Genomic DNA, 16,822 nt, shown 5'->3' on the forward strand with positions numbered 1-16,822 from the left:
TTAAAATATACACGTTATACCGCTCCCACTACTCATGTATATTATATAGTAAGTGCCATAGTTTTGACGACTGTAAGTCATTGGTGGTGACTGGTGTAAGTCATTGTCTTCAGTGCGTCGACCGTCTCAGAGCGAACCGGACGTATAGTTAGTCGAGTTAGATACTGTGCTAATAAATCTGCTTTTATACAAATACCATTTATTTATTTACCAAACTTTAACAGGTTATGGACCGCGCTTAGCTTTCCCTGCGCAAATAAGTGAATATTAAGTGATTTGTTAACTGTTAAAGTAATAAAAGAATCGCGAGTATAAATCTCGGCGTGGGCAAGATTCTATGTGCTCAAAGGAGAAGCCGCAACGTGCTGCCGGTGTGAAAAAATCTATCATCATGGCTAATCAAAACGAGGAAAACCTCAACAAAGGTAAATTGCAATGTGATGCAATAATGAAAAGTCGGTAGTGACTATCTCTCTCTTTCGTAAATACTTTAAAGGTAATAAAATTCATTGTTTTTATTATGCGATATAAATGTGGAAGTAATTTAACAATGAAAATTGTAAAAGCCGGCTATTAGCGGCAAATTAAAATCGATCACGTGAACACATTGTGCTGTGCGTGTCGAGGCTTGTTATATTTTGGAAATATGAGCATTCTTAAGAGAAAGAACGAAAGAGAGAGAGAGAGAGATGCAATGAGGCATATCGATGACTACTATACGAGCAACATGAGTGTTTCGTTCACTCTATACGTATATATATATATATATATGCGAGGAGTTAATTTAAAACGATGAAGCTGTGCGCAAGTTCATCGGTAGGCTGAAACCTGGCCATTGGAAACTTGGTACAATATGTATGCTTGCATCGCTCTTTGTTTTCTCGAGCATTTCGTATAAAATAAAATCGTATTATCGATGTGAAATAAAATTCATTGAATAACGATTATATATATATATATATTAATTTTGAGTTGTATGTAGTATACTATGATAGGGTACGTATATATTATATGCATGACGATTATCCATATAATACATGCACAATGAACGGTATATATATGTATATATATATATATATATATACATATATATATGATACATGGATAATTGCACGTGTTCGTGAACAGTGTATAATACACATGTAAATATAATTAAAATTTATTGATTCGAGTCGAATAAATTACAAAAGACGTATTTGAATCCAAAAAAAAAAATCAAATTAGATAAAATAATTTGAATTTATTAATAATTACAAATGATGTTCCTATACAGAGTACAATGCAATATTCAAAGGACTTGTATCGGAAGTGCTTGCTTGCAATAGAGTAGAAGCACGATCAGGAACTATATAGATAACTGACGATGAATTGTGGCTAGTTGTGGATGATGAATTTCTTAGTATAGGTAAGGACATAACACAACTGATTCATGATGATATTTATGTCTAGACAAAACTGATGGGCAATGAGTATGTACAATGCAACCGACACAAGCTTTTAAAAAACAAATAAATTAATTAATTGAGCTTGTTCCAATCTCATGAAGTCTTGCTGAGTTAGTTATATACACTCATGTAGCTGTGCACACGAGTGTGAATGACTGACTAGGGATAGCTAGCTCGTATGCGCTGGTGTCTCCGTAGTAAGCGAGCTATTCTCAGCTCAGAATAAATTTACTCAGGTGTCCAGTAATTTTATTTTTGAGCTTGTCCAATCATTAATTACATAGATATACATTTGTTTGTAGATCTTGATGCACTGACTGCTGAGGAAGCAAAGGCTATCTTAGAGTTAATGAAAGTGCACGAAAAGGGAATTTTAGTCGTTTTGGACGAAAACCAGCATGAATCCTTTGATTTTGACTCTCAAGATCACGATGAAGGTGACGCTAATGACTTAAGTGAGGTAGATCCGCTCCAAATACAAGACCCAGCTAGGGAGCACGAACCTGCTGAAAGCTGTTACGTGAGGACAGTGATGTCGAGCCTTAGCAATAAATGTCAACAATCAAAGTCAAATAACCAAACAACGACTAATGCAGTAATAAATGATAAAGATCATCGCATCGCTGTTTTGCTGAATCAGCTAAAAAATGCTAAGAAAGATAAAGAAAAAGAATTGAAAAATAACAAAATTCAATAGGATAAATTGCTTGCTAAATACGAATGTTCAGAGAAAAATAATACAAAACTCAGAGATGAACTTAATTCAACTCAGATGGAGTTGACAACCATCAAAGCATCAACAAGTTCTATATCAACTGAACATAATCAGGAGAAAGAGTCGACTAGTACTGGTGAACCAAGTGCAAATCAAAATGGTGTTGGTACTATACAGCGTGAGGCTGAAAATAGTACTCAACAACTAAACTCTACTGCAGATAAGCTCTGGCAGAGCAGCATGTCGAATACAAAGAGAGAATACCGATTGACTAGGAAAACTGACTTTGAAATGTTCATTGATTATTTAAGTTCAGAACTCAGACTGATGGATTTACTGTACGTAATAGATGAAAAAGTACAGCCCTTCTGTAAAAGAAGTGATGTTGCCAAGAAAATGGATGCATATAAAGTCAAAGATATCATCATGAATCGTATAGATACTGAGTATTATAGGAGTATTTCAAAAGATGAGTGTCCTAAGAAAATGCTAACTAAGCTCAAGAAAATGAAGAGTGCAGAAAGTAATATAACGTCTGGCACAATTCGAAAATCGCTGTTTACGATTCAGTTCATGCCTCACAAAGAAAAGGCTTTGGAATTCTGTAAGAAATTCGAAGATCTCATTACTGAATTTGAAAACCTGCCAGATACTCCTGCGCTGTCGAGTGATGAGCAGAGAGATGCCTTCTATAATGCTATTATTAAAGCTGTTCCATCTGTTAAACAGGTTGACTTTTTGCATAAAAAGGAGAAAGGCCAACGATTGACTTTCGAAGAACTAAAGGAGTTTATAATGCAGGATGAAGCTGAGAGGCAAGGTGATGCCATTCAAACAAGCACACAACCTGCAGCAATGCTAGCTACCGGAAAGCCTAGATTTGGCGTGACTTGCCGTAATTGTCTCGCAAAGGGCCATACAAAACAAGATTGTCCAAATCCTGGGCAAGTCAGATGCCGCACTTGCATGAACCTTGGGCATCTAAGTAAAGATTGCCCTACAGGCGTGGTGAGTGATCAACGCTCTGGTGGTTCTAACGATTATAATCGAGGAAGCCGTGGAAAAAGAGGACGTTTTGGTAATGGCAGAGGCGGCGGAAGCGCCAAGCGTTTTAGAACAAACAACTCTCAAGGAAGAGGCGGCAATTCCTCGTTCCCATCTCGTGGTGGCTACCAACGAGGATGGCGTGGTAATCGAGGATCGAGGGGATCTCGAGGCAATCGAGGTGGTCGCAGTGGTTACCAAGGTCAAGGTTACCATGATCACCAAAGCCAGCAGCAGCAAAATCAGAGTCAAGCAAGCAACCTTGACACCAAACCTCAAAACTCAGGTGAGATTAAAATTCTAAATGCTTATTATGAAAACCCGAGTAATTGTGTGAGTCATGGCAAATACGATTTTGGGATAATAGAAAAGTTTATCGCAGACTCAGGTGCTACAGAGCATTTGACAAACTCAAGTCTAATCTTCAAAGAACTAGACAGTTCAAAAATTAACAAAATAAAATGTGCAAATAATAACCCGCACGCTGATCTTCAGGTATCAGGTGAAGGGACAGTTGAAATTGGCCTAAATGATAATTCACCTTATAGACTTAAAAATGTCATTTGTGCAAAAGATTTGTCTGTTAATTTGTTATCACTCAGAAAATTTGTAGATCAAGGTCTGAGTATATATTTGAATAACAAAGTAATTAACATAATTGATCCTGTAACTAGACAGGTCTTTCTTAATGGTATTTATAACAAACCTTTTTGGGAAATCGAAGTGAAAGTACTGAAGCCAATCGAACAGTTGTGTCAATCAAAATTAAGTACAAATGACACCGTATTTGCTAATATGGCTGATCAGGTCAAGCCGTCAACTCACAATTACAATACCAGAAGTAAAGCTTTGACTCATGACAATGAAAGCTGTAAAAGCATTAACGTAACTGAAGACCTTGAAACGACTACTGATGGTACAGCCAAAAGAGAGTCTGTAATAAATTCACAAAAAGAGCCAGCCAAGCCAGACCGTGAATCTAGACCTGACATTCTTGTTTCGTTTAGAGACAGAGAATTGCATGAGGTTAATCAAATTCCAGAAGTGGAATTAACCGAAAAGGAAACTGAACTGTTGCATGAGGCTAAAAATCAGAAATCCTTCAAAAGGGCTGTTCTTTGGCATGTGCGTTTCTGTCATGCGTCAACGAATTACTTGAAAAGTCTTCAACAAACTCATCATCAAATGCAAGGCATTAAAAGTTGCGAATTTGATGAGGCAGTTAAAGATTGCAAAGTATGTAAGATCGCAAAAATTAAGAAAAAGCCATTCAAAAGTGTTAGAGCTCGAGCTTGCAAACCACTGCAAGTGATTAATGCTGATATAATGGGACCTATATTACCAGTAACATTTCTGAAAGGATATAAATATGTCAGTGTTTTTGTAGACAATTACTCGAGGCTAGCCATGGCTTATCCAATGAAATCAAAGACAGAAACAGGCCAATGTCTAGAATCTTTCATCATAAGTTGTAGAAACTTACGTGGTGAAGATGACAAGTTTTGCTATTTAGATACAGACCAAGGTACAGAGTTCACAGGTGGTTACACTCGTATAGTACTGGACAAATTTGGTGCAGAGATAAGACTTGCATTTCCTGACACCCCTCAACACAATGGCGTTTCGGAAAGGTTTAATCAAACTCTTCAAGGTAAAATAAGAGCGTACATGTACGACAGCAAGCTGCCTAGTAGCATGTGGGACTTGGCTGTGTATGCCGCAACTTACGCATATAATAGAACGCCTCATGCTGCAAACAATATGGTTGCACCATTGAAAGTTTTTGCTCCCAATCACAAGTTTGATGCTAGTCAAATTAAAAGGTTTGGTTGTCTAGTATATATAACTGTGAAAAGAAAAGTTGGGCCTAAATTCATGGGTGTTGGGAGAAGAGTGATTTTTGTAGGTTACACACCTACTGGTTATATGTTTTTGATGCCAGAAGATGGAAAATTCTATCAAAACCGTAATGCTGATTTTAATGAAAAACTTTTGTATGGTGACAAGTACAATAATCAGAGTATCAAAGATTGGATTAACGATGATGAAACCATAGAAAAACATAAATGGTTCATTGAATTCGATAATGAAAAAGATGAGGAAAACTCAAAGACGGAGGGAGTGAAGAAAAGAGGTCGAGGAAGGCTTAAAAATATCTCGACTCAAGCAACTATAGAAACAGAAACTGAAACAGATAAACTTGCAGATGCTGAAAGCACAGAATCAGTTGTAACCTACATGCTAAATGTAGAAGAAAACGATAGAGAGAAAGAGTTACAAGAAAGTGACGAACGATATTTTGCTCTATTGGCTGAAATTAATGGAGATCCGAAAAATGTGAAAGAAGTAATGAATAGTAAAGTTCGAGACAGATGGCTTACCGCCATCAAGAGCGAATATGAATCAATGGAATCAAACCATGTCTGGAACTTGGTGAACAGGCCAACAGTTAGCTCTAATGGTGTCAAACCAAATATAATTGACTCTCGATGGATCTTCAAAAATAAATTAGATGAAAATGGATTGAGAGTATTCAAAGCCCGACTTGTGATTCGTGGTTTCAAAGACATCAACAAATACGACTTGAGAGAAACATATGCTCCAGTTTCTCGATTACCGCTGATACGTGCTTTATTCTCTATCATAAATAAGCTAAACTTGGATGTATACCAATTAGATGTAAAAACGGCATTTTTAAATGGCGAACTTGAAGAAGAAATATACATGGAAATTCCTGATGGGATGTTCATAAACAGTGATATGAAACCCATGAATAAGATATGCAAATTGAGAAAAGCACTGTACGGATTACATATAAGTCCAAAAAAGTGGAATGAGAAATTCACTAAAGTGATACTTCAAGCTGGATTAAAGAAAAGCTTTATAGAACCATGTCTATTCTTTTGGTTTGATGGTGAGTCAGTTGTGTACTTACTTCTATATGTCGATGATATACTACTCGCTGAAAACAATAAAAGGAAAATGCAAGAAGTAAAAGATATTTTAGAGGAAGCTTTTGAAATGAAAGACTTGGGAGAGCCCAAACAGTTCTTAGGGATGAGAATAACCAGAAACAGAGAAACAAATGAATTGCAATTAGATCAAGAAAATCATAGAAAAATTCTGTGATAAAGACAAAAAATACGCTCAGCGTACACCAATGACAACTGAAAAGGCACGCAACAAAGATAGAATCTCAAGAGAGGAGGGGTTGGCAGCTAAGGATCGTTTGCCTGCTCATTATCCATACAGAGAGTGCGTTGTTTCGCTGCTATATGTAGCCAATGCAACTCGCCCAGATACTTCATATGCCGTAAATGTCTTAAGTAGGCATCAGATAAGCCCTACCATGAATGAATGGGATATGCTCCAAAGGCTGATTGGGTACTTAATAGGTACATCCAACTTGAAACTCAGTTTCAAAGGTGGCAAATCCGAATTAACTGGCTTTTCAGATGCAAGCAAGAATGACTGCAATGGTGGTTTAACCACTAGTGGCCATGTTGTCCAATTATTCGGAGACAGCATTGCATGGAGAACTCATAAACAATCGTTCGTACCAAGGTCTACGTGTGAAGCAGAATACGTAGCAATGAGTGAAGCCGTAAGGGATCTCATGTCAATGTGCAACTCACTCAAACTGATGATCAAGAAAGAGTGGTATCCTGTGCAACTGTTCTGTGACAATCAAGCAGCTATCGCCTGTGCGAAGAAGGAAGGTGATAATAAGCTTAGGCATATAATAAGAAAAGAAGACAATTATGTAAAGCAATGTGTTCAACTAGGACTGATAGAACTGCAATGGATTCCCACCAAAAGTCAAATAGCCGATATTTTCACGATAGCTCTGCCATACGACTCCCACAATTACTTGATACACTGTATTATGAATATTTGAATTCTGATCTCTATTATTATTCCAGGTTAATTAATACTTGGATGCTGACGGACTCGACTTACAACATATAATTATTCTGTAGCTTATTGAACGATATTGATGTGCCAAAGAGAATGTTTCTCGCTTGCTTTAAATCTATTTTATACTCCTCAGCGCAGTAGAATGTATTCAACTGTATTTTCTTTATACTGTCTAAAATAGTCATCAAATGTTACCATAATCTTATAATATAGATCGTTGATAATGTACGCGATATAACGGGAGGGAGTGTTAAAATATACACGTTATACCGCTCCCACTACTCATGTATATTATGTAGTAAGTGCCATAGTTTTGACGACTGTATGTGGTGTAAGTCATTGTCTTCAGTGCGTCGACCGTCTCAGAGCGAACCGGACGTATAGTTAGTCGAGTTAGATATTGTGCTAATAAATCTGCTTTTATACAAATACCATTTATTTATTTGCCAAACCTTAACAAAAACAATAGTATAGAATGCGTGAAACAAGATGAAAATGGTGAAAGAAGAGTTGTAGAAAAATATCTAAATAAAGTTGTTAAAGATGCAAATTATTACTTTAATTATCGTGCTCAATAATGGTGCTGTTACTAAATATAAAATCCAGAAATTAATAATAATGAATACATATGAATTAAGAGCTCAAGAATTTCATACACTAAAGAATAAGATATAGATAAATGGTATTATAGACTCTTATGTAGCTACCTGTATAGATGAATGGAAAGGTGTAACTTACATATCTACAAATAATACCTCGATAATATCGGGAGAATACAGCGAAAGAAGGAAATGCACAGATCGAAAAATAAATACAATTACATTTCCTATTGAAAACCTATTACTAATGCCTTATTTACTAAATAGTCATTAGCAATTATTCGTCTCAAACACATGAAGAAAAACTATGTGTTTTAGATTTTTATGATAAAGGTGACGATGAAGATCGAGCTACAAAGGCATTTAAAAACTTTATATAAATCAATCATTCAAACTCATCTTTCATTGATTTACAGAAAATTGAATGGAAAAAATGGAAGATTGATAATCGTCCATATCAAAATTGCAACAATGGCCATAGTTGTGGATCATATGTAATGTATTATCCTGAGTGTTTAAGTTATGTAAAATATTTTAACCTCACATTTGATCCTGACAAGTACAGGTTAAAAGTAGCATATAATTTTCTGTTACTATTAGGCGATATGGAGAATAAATGTGTGTTGCTTTTCTAATATAAAATCGGAATCAATTCAATGAACCAGAAGAAAACGAATTATTTATTTGTTAACTTTGTTGTAAATATTTTAAAATCAAATAAAACTTCCAAAGAAATTATATAATAATCAAATTTCAAGGTCTATTCAGTTATAGCTACAATATTAGATTTCTATCTCAGAAAAAAATGTTGTAAAAACAGTAAGTCGATAGACTAAGATTGATATAAATCTAAAAACTAAATTAATTCAAATTATTGCTTTTAATATTTAATGAATACTGAAATGAAAATAAAAAATTGATTGAATATTTATAGATTTATATTGTAAAACAATCCGCATTTTATTCTAAAATTAATTAAAATATATTTTATCATACTGAATGATCGATGTAAAAGTTAATAAAAACAATGCAGGTTATAATATTATTGATATGACGGTCTCAAGTCCATATAAATGCAGAGAGGAATTTGTTTTTTTATAATAGAAACATAACTATGAATTATTAACAATATATTTACTTATAAACATTGCATTAAAAAGTTCACCATATGTAAATTAATAGTCATATGTATGTATATATATATATGTATCACCATATATATATATATTTCACCATGTAAGTATTATGTATATAAAAATATTTATCTTTTTATATGGTGTAACGGGGTGGCTTACCGTTTAATTATTTTTATTACGATGATCGCGTAAACGCGCTCGCAATCACCTATATCAAATAAGAAAGTCGGAGAGCAAGAGGGAACGGATGTCAGTCAACCAACTATCTACGGGAGTGAAGAGAACGCTCTGAAAGTACTTGTTAATATCGTGTACGAAAACTCTTTATTATCTCTTAAAACGCTACATTAGATCGGCCCGCGTGTTTATGTTTATATCGGCGCTCGCTCAACAACAACATGCAGTGTCGGGACGCTCGCTGCTCTTTGTTCGTAGAGCTACTACATGCACGCTTCGGACGAATAACACAGGCCGACAAAAAATTTTACCAAGAACCCGAGTATAGTTTTCCGAAGGTTTTTTGCGCGCTGAATCCGAATCCGAGGTCAGAATTACTCTGGTGGCTCCGGTTTTCGAGATATCCTAACCTTAAAGTGCAAAAAACGCGATTTTTGCCTATATTTGAGGTTATGTAGCAAAGAAAAGAAAAGATATCCGAGCATACTCAACGGCATTTGAAAGAAGAAAACTCATACTTTAATTTGATGTATACAGTTTTTTGACAAAAAATTTCTTTTCTTTGCTACATAACCTCAAATATAGGCAAAAATCGCGTTTTTTGCACCTTAAGGTTAGGATATCTCGAAAACCGGAGCCACCAGAGTAATTCTGACCTCGGATTCGGATTCAGCGCGCAAAAAACCTTCGGAAAACTATACTCGGGTTCTTGGTAAAATATTTTTGTCAAATTCTGTCGGCCTGTGTAATTAACCGAGCAGCAATCGTATCGCGACCGCGAAATTAAGCTGGCCAGTTTACCTTTATATTGCAGACGTACGAAGTGGACGATAACGAGTCGCACTGCGAAAAAACGGTCAGTTACAGTTTTGTCGCAGATCACGAACTCGCGCGCACGTGGTTTCGCCCTTGATGGCGAAATCTCTCACACACTTCCAAAGTCACAGGACACAGCGCTTTTCCGCCGGCTCCAGTGTATACTCGTGGCAGCTGCACGGCACCTCGGCAACAGCGGTCACTCGGAATCAGCCTGGTACGGACGTTCTGCTCTTGGAATTCGCCCCTGCGGTTCTTGTAGCGGTAGATAGTATTAAGATTGCGGGCGAGCGTAATGATGGTCAAACCTTCACTGGTTCAATTTCAATCGCGCGCGTTCCGTCTGCTCGCGTGCCGAATTCCTTCGTTACGTTTTTCGTCTCCCCGGTAGGTGCTGCCCCCGCAGGCAGCAATTAGGTTAGATTATTAGCGCTAATTTGACGTTTACCGTCACAATGGATATAGAGCAGTTTCAGGTGATTTCTCAGGTTTAAACTTTGTCCATTTCTTATTTGCAGGACAGTCAACCATTATATGTAAAAATTAAAAGTATATTGGGCCTCATAACAAATGGGAGCAAAAACTGGTTAATTTCGTTGATTTCCCTGTATAAATCCATTTAGGTGGTAGTTCAGTGTATCTCCGTACGCTCAAACTTGGTTCACATTATCAATATCGGATAATAAGTGATTTTATGGAAATAATAAAAAAATTTAGTGGATATTAACAAATGGGAGAGTAAAAACTGTATATTACCTTGATTACGTGTATTCATCATTGATTATAAATGAACTAGTCGATCGTGAACGATTCCAATGTCAACAACTATTTCTGTGATGTATGATGACAATGGCTAAATCAAAAAATTTATTAGTGCGAAAACGTAAAGAGTTTATTGCACTTCATAAACCTTAAATTTTATCTACATGTCATTCTTATTTTAAAAATAAAGAAGAAGACCTCATGTTGCAGACAATTTTAAAGTTTTTTTTTTTTGCATCACTATTTGGGAGAAAAAGATGAAAAATGTTTTTTTCGAAAAAAAATCTGAGGAAATTCCACTGTATTCTACATAGAAAAAAGAACATTTTCTTTCATGTGCACTTTTTTCTATAATTTAAACTTAAATTTTCGAGAAAAATGCTCAAACGCAGGTTATATTTGATGTAAATAATTTTTAAATCAGTGATTTAGATATGTTTTGGAAAGAGTAAGAAAATCCTGTGCTCAAAATTTTCCTATGATTTTTTCCATAAAATTGGCAAGAAATAAAACATGTACTTAAAATTTCGGAATTTTCATCGATGAATAATTGTTTGAAAAAATTAGAAAAACTATTTGATTGTACTTGTGATAGATACCATTTGTAAGCTCTTGAAAAGAGGGTATATTTAGTATGGACGCGTATCGGTATGATGATTAAAGAAAAAGTAAGTAACAAACGTCGAAATATTAATCGGAATTTATATGTAAATGTAAAAATGTATTATTATTATTAATTATGATTTGTAATTTATTATTATAATTTATTACAACTATTATTTTTTTGTTTTAATTAGAATGGGATAAAAACCATTCGAGCGACTCGAAGATGATGCAAAAAGATGCATGATGATCAAACGGAATCCACTTCTGTCCGACCTGGAACGTGGAACCACTTTCATATTACCTATCCGTTGCAAGTCCTGTTCAATCGTGTGTGTAACATAGTTGTTCGTGTCCTTTCCGTCCATTTCATTCGTTCATACGTTCTCTCCCTCTTTACCTCTTTTTCTCTTTCACTCACTCTCACTCTCCCTATCTCTTTCGTTCTTCGTACATTCACTCGGGATCCAGGTATCCTTACGCCTTTTTATTACTTATCACCTATTATTTGTATTTAGTTGATACTTTCGTGGTCTGTCGCGTTATTGGGTAAGAATTCGTTAAAAATTGAAGTAATGATATTAATATTGAATTCGATAATCAAACTTATATAATGAAATATATATGATTGTTTGGAATGGAATTAAGGAAAGATAGGCTTGTCCCTAGTTTCTTATGGTGCGAAGCGTCCCATAAGCAGAGTATAAGTCTCTCTTGGAAAGAGGATGTGATTTAGCTCAAGGTTCTCATAGCGTGAAAAGTTCTATAAGTCAAGCATAGATTACAATAGAAGAGGGAATGCTTGCTTAGCTAATCACAAGAGAGAAACAACTTAGATATAAGTTAAGTTTATTCAACCTCAAGCGCTCACTTTGCAAGGCTAGGAGAGAATATCTCTCACTTGTGCAAAATTGAGTCTATTTATACACAAATTTCTGAGCCCCATTTTTGCAGGATAGCCCTTTTCACGCTGTTTCTGTAAATGTGCAAAATTATTTTCTCTTGCTTAAAATAAATGGACAGCGCTAAAGAAAATTAAACAGTGTAAAAAATACAGAATGTAATATAGATAATTTAAGCATAATTTGCACTTATCGCAAAAATTGTAATAAAAAGTTAGTACCTAATAAAGTTAGTTTATTAAATAGCGCAAATTTTACAATAAAATAATTAAAATTTTTTACGTAAAAAAATAACTTATCGCTTATAGACATCATTACAAATAAGAAATACTTAAATTGTTTAATAATATTTGAATAATAATTAATTTATGTTTTTGGTCAAATCTTATGATGTAAACATACAATTGGTTACTTAAAAATTATCAATTCTATCAATTTTATACATTAAAATTCAATAATATACAATAGTTAGAAGTACTTGAAAATATAATAATCTAAAACTTTGCCCTAAAATCTATATATAAAAAATACTTTGATTTATTGAAATTACTCTTAATGGTGCATTTTAATTGAACAATAAAAATTGGTATATCTATATCTATGAGTAGAGTGACGTTATGCTCCTTATATGGTCATGAAACTTGACTCTTCATATAATACGTGAAGTGGCGCCGTTTCATATACTAATTGATAGGTGTAGATTTGCAAGTTTAGCGGTTCGCCGTAATGCAGTGAAAATGAGAAATAGTCTAGAAGCCCATGTACGATATGGGACCGTTACACTCCTATGACTACTCTAAATGATTATTACTTTCTCCCTTACTTTTCATCTTCGTGGTAGAATTTGCATCCACAACTAACTATATTTTGGTACCTGGTTATTATTAAAATTATGATCAATTACACCCTAGTCTCCCATCAGTCTATCCAATAGTTAAATTGTAAATCAATTATATACAAATTTTTTGATCGTTAGTCGAAATTTTTAACTTAGGTGTCACTATCTTTCTCTTATACAAATCATGAAAATTAACATAATCAATCCTCTCACTATACTTTATAAGTATATATTTGCTTTCAACTTCTAATTACTAATTGTAAATACTTATTTATTTTCAGAGAAATTATCCAAGCTGATGCTTGCATAGTAGAATTGCGCAAATGGAATAATTATTTTTATGAATTTGGATTACAAATACCACAAACATATGATCAAAATTTCAGAATACCTAATCATCTACTGGAGGTAAATAGGACATTCAATATGTTATTATATTTTTATCTACAATTTTCATTAATGAGCAATGTAAATAATTTTTTAACTTTCTCTGAATATATGAGTCAGTAAATTTTACTGCAAATCAAAAATGTATATTGGCAAATTCAAGATTTAAAACAAGTCATTAACTTAGTCGCGATTGTCATGTACTGAGTTTTTAGGACATTTATCAAGGCATCTCAATTCCATACTAGGATTGTTAGTAATAAGAAAGATCAATTGAATTTCTACGTATATTCTCTATATATTTTCGGTAAAACGTAATGGTTTGATAATGATGTGATGAATTATTAATAATTATGTTATCTCTAAGTATAATTTTTCAATTGAACATGTACCTGTTAGACAGTCATTAACTAAAGAGATGAGGCAATTTTTGAGCTAACCTCGTAATATCTATTGCAATGAAAACATAAGAGACGGAAATTATCATCTTACTGTATTAAATATTAACCCTGTCGCTACTGTACGTCTTCGCGCACACAACTTGCTACCGTGATTATTTATTGAATGGATATTTCCGTAGAACATTGGACAAGATGACAGACAGGACAGTAATCAAACAAATCACTATAGGTGTTGTCCAGGAATCTATCGTGAGTTCAGATTTCGGGAACTTACTGTACGAAATACTTCTGAAACTGAAGATATTATCGGGATTCAAGGTGGTTGCCTACGCTGACGATGTGGCAGTGGTGATGATAGCATGAACCCCAAAACTGGCACTGAACAACACGATGTTACAAGTCAACAGATAGATGACTAGACATCGCCTGACCCTGGATAAAACGGAACTTATCCTTCTGACAAGAAGCAGGATTAATATTCTCATTCTAATCTCAATCGAACAGATATACGTAGAAGCAGACTAGGAGGATGATCAAGTATCTGGAGGTCGATCCTAGATACGGAACTGACCTTATGGCACACATATAAGAGACAGCTAAGAAAGCGGCAGAGATTACTTACACTCTCAATCGCTTGATGACGAACATATTTGAACCAAGACAATGAAAGAGACTACAATTAATGTCTACGACCTACTCGATCATACTTTATGAGGTGGAGGTGTGATTCGATGCGTTGAAGGTTAAGAAATGCAGAAAACAACTATCGAATGTATAGAAACAGGGAATATTGAGGATTGCCTGCGCATATAGAGGAGTCTCGGCTAAGACTGTTCTCGTGATAGCGGACATTATCCCGAATAATCTTCTCGCTAAAGAATAAAAGAGCTTATACAAACGACACTAAGACGTAACAAAAACAGACGCTGCAGATGAAGAAAGAAGGAAATAATGACAGAATGGAACAATTGATGGAAGATGAACGAGACCGGATATGGAAGAAACGTCTCATCGACGACCTGAGACCGTGAACAGAAAGAAAATTTAGGAAAGTATAATTTTTCGTTTATTACCAGCCACTGGTACTACAGAAAATACTTATATGACAAAAGAAAAGCAAGCAGCCTTGACTATAAATACTGCAAACACGAACTAGATATTGCAGAGTACGAGGTGTGTTCAAAAAGTAAGGTGACTTTTCAAATTTCACGGGCAACGTACTTTCGATTATCGATTTTTTTGTTTTCTTATGTTGGTACACTGGTCTCGAACATCTGTACCAAGTTTCAAGTGTATAGCATTTTTTGTTTGGTTGTGAGAGGCGTAAAGATTATAAGTGTTTTGCGTGCTCGGCGATTTCTTGCTATCGAAAAATATGGATCAAAGGATTTGCATCAAATTTTGTGTAAAAAATAAAATAAAGTGCTCCGAAACACTTGAAATGTTGACGGTGGCATACGGTGAAACTGTTCTGAGTAAAAAAAATTTTTACAAGTGGTACAAACTCTTCCAAGATGGCCGGGAAGATGCCAATGACGAGCCTCGCTCTGGACGCTCAAGCACGTCAACAACTGATGAAAACGTTCAAGCAGTGAAGAAAATTGGAAAATTGTCGAATCACTATCAGAGAAGTTGCTGAGGATGTTGGTATATCGCTTGGCTCGTGCCATGAAATTTTTTCTAACGTTTTGGGCATGAGACGTGTGTCAGCGAAGTTTGTTCCGAAATTGCTAAATTTTGACCAAAAGAACCGTCGCATGAGCATCGCTCAAGAACTGTTGAATGACGTCAACGACGATCCAGATTTACTCAAAATAGTCATAACTGATGACAAATCGTGGGTATATGGTTATGATATCGAAACCAAAGTCCAATCGTCCCAATGAAAGAGCCCAGATGAGCCAAGACCGAAAAAAGCACGCCAAGTTCGATCAAATGTCAAAGTTTTGCTCACTGTTTTCTTCGATTACTATGGCGTGGTGCATCAGGAGTTCTTACCATATGGACGTACGGTCAATAAACAGTATTATCTTGAAGTTATGCGCCGTTTGCGAGAAGCAATACGAAGAAAACGCCCAGAATTGTGGAAAAACAATTCATGGCTTTTGCATCACGATAATGCCCCTGCTCACCTATCTTTGCTTGTGAGAGATTTTTTGGCTAAAAACAACACCAAAATCATGCCTCAGCCACCATATACACCGGATTTGGCCCCATGTGACTTTTTCTTGTTCCCAAAACTAAAGAGACCTATGAAAGGACGGAGATTTGCAACGATTGAAGAGATAAAGACTGCATCGGTGGAAGAGCTCAAGGCTATACCGAAAAGTGCTTATGAGAAGTGCTTTGAGGATTGAAAATACCGTTGGCATAAGTGTATTGTATCTGAGGGGAATTACTTTGAAGGGGACAACATAAATATTGATAAATAAATAAATATTTTTTCTTAAAAATACAAAGTCATCTTACTTTTTGAACACACCTCGTATATATTTTTTTAAGTGCAACCACTAAAACTACAGCCGGTGTGTATTCGTTTCTAGACAAAAAGTATCGGCTTTCTAGGACAATAATTACATGATTCAATCTTCAGCAGCTCTCCTTAAAAATAATTGCATACCAATATCTACTGGTGAACCAACATATTAGCCAACAGGCAGAAACAAGAAACCAGACTTGATTGACATCGCAATAGTTAAAGGTATAAATAAAAGACACATCGAAGCTTTCTCATGCTTAGACATTTCCTGATCATTTCCTGCATCATTTCCTGATATTAGTCATTTTGCACTTAACAGTACACAAAACTGTAAACAACTTCACAATAACAGACTGGAAAAAATATGCACGATTCATAGAGGAACGTACTAAATATAATGTTTTCGAATCTGCTACTAATATAGAAAACAATATTCAAACACTCAACTCATTCCTAAATGAAGCCATTAACAAAGAGAAAATCTCAACAAATCATCTCATCTACAGTCGAACAAAAAATCAAAGAAAAATTACTAATAAGAAAAAGGTATCAGATTACTAGATCGAGCCAGGATAAAACGTAAATAAATAGAGCAGTTAA

General features: G+C 35.1%; 1 protein-coding gene across 2 annotated transcripts in view; it reads left to right on the plus strand.

Moving 5' to 3' along the window:
• LOC131675032 (uncharacterized) overlaps nt 1-16,822 on the plus strand; it is a 257,161-nt gene that overhangs the window by 158,834 nt on the left and 81,505 nt on the right. For both annotated transcript variants that reach the window (XM_058953847.1, XM_058953846.1), the window contains one exon: nt 13,237-13,363. In XM_058953847.1, the coding sequence (XP_058809830.1) occupies nt 13,237-13,363 (127 nt within the window). The remainder of the gene's footprint in view (nt 1-13,236; nt 13,364-16,822) is intronic.

Source organism: Phymastichus coffea, unplaced genomic scaffold (genome assembly GCF_024137745.1).
Source record: "Phymastichus coffea isolate CEN01 unplaced genomic scaffold, Cenicafe_Pcof_1.1 PCOF00015, whole genome shotgun sequence".
Lineage (NCBI taxonomy): Eukaryota > Metazoa > Arthropoda > Insecta > Hymenoptera > Eulophidae > Phymastichus > Phymastichus coffea.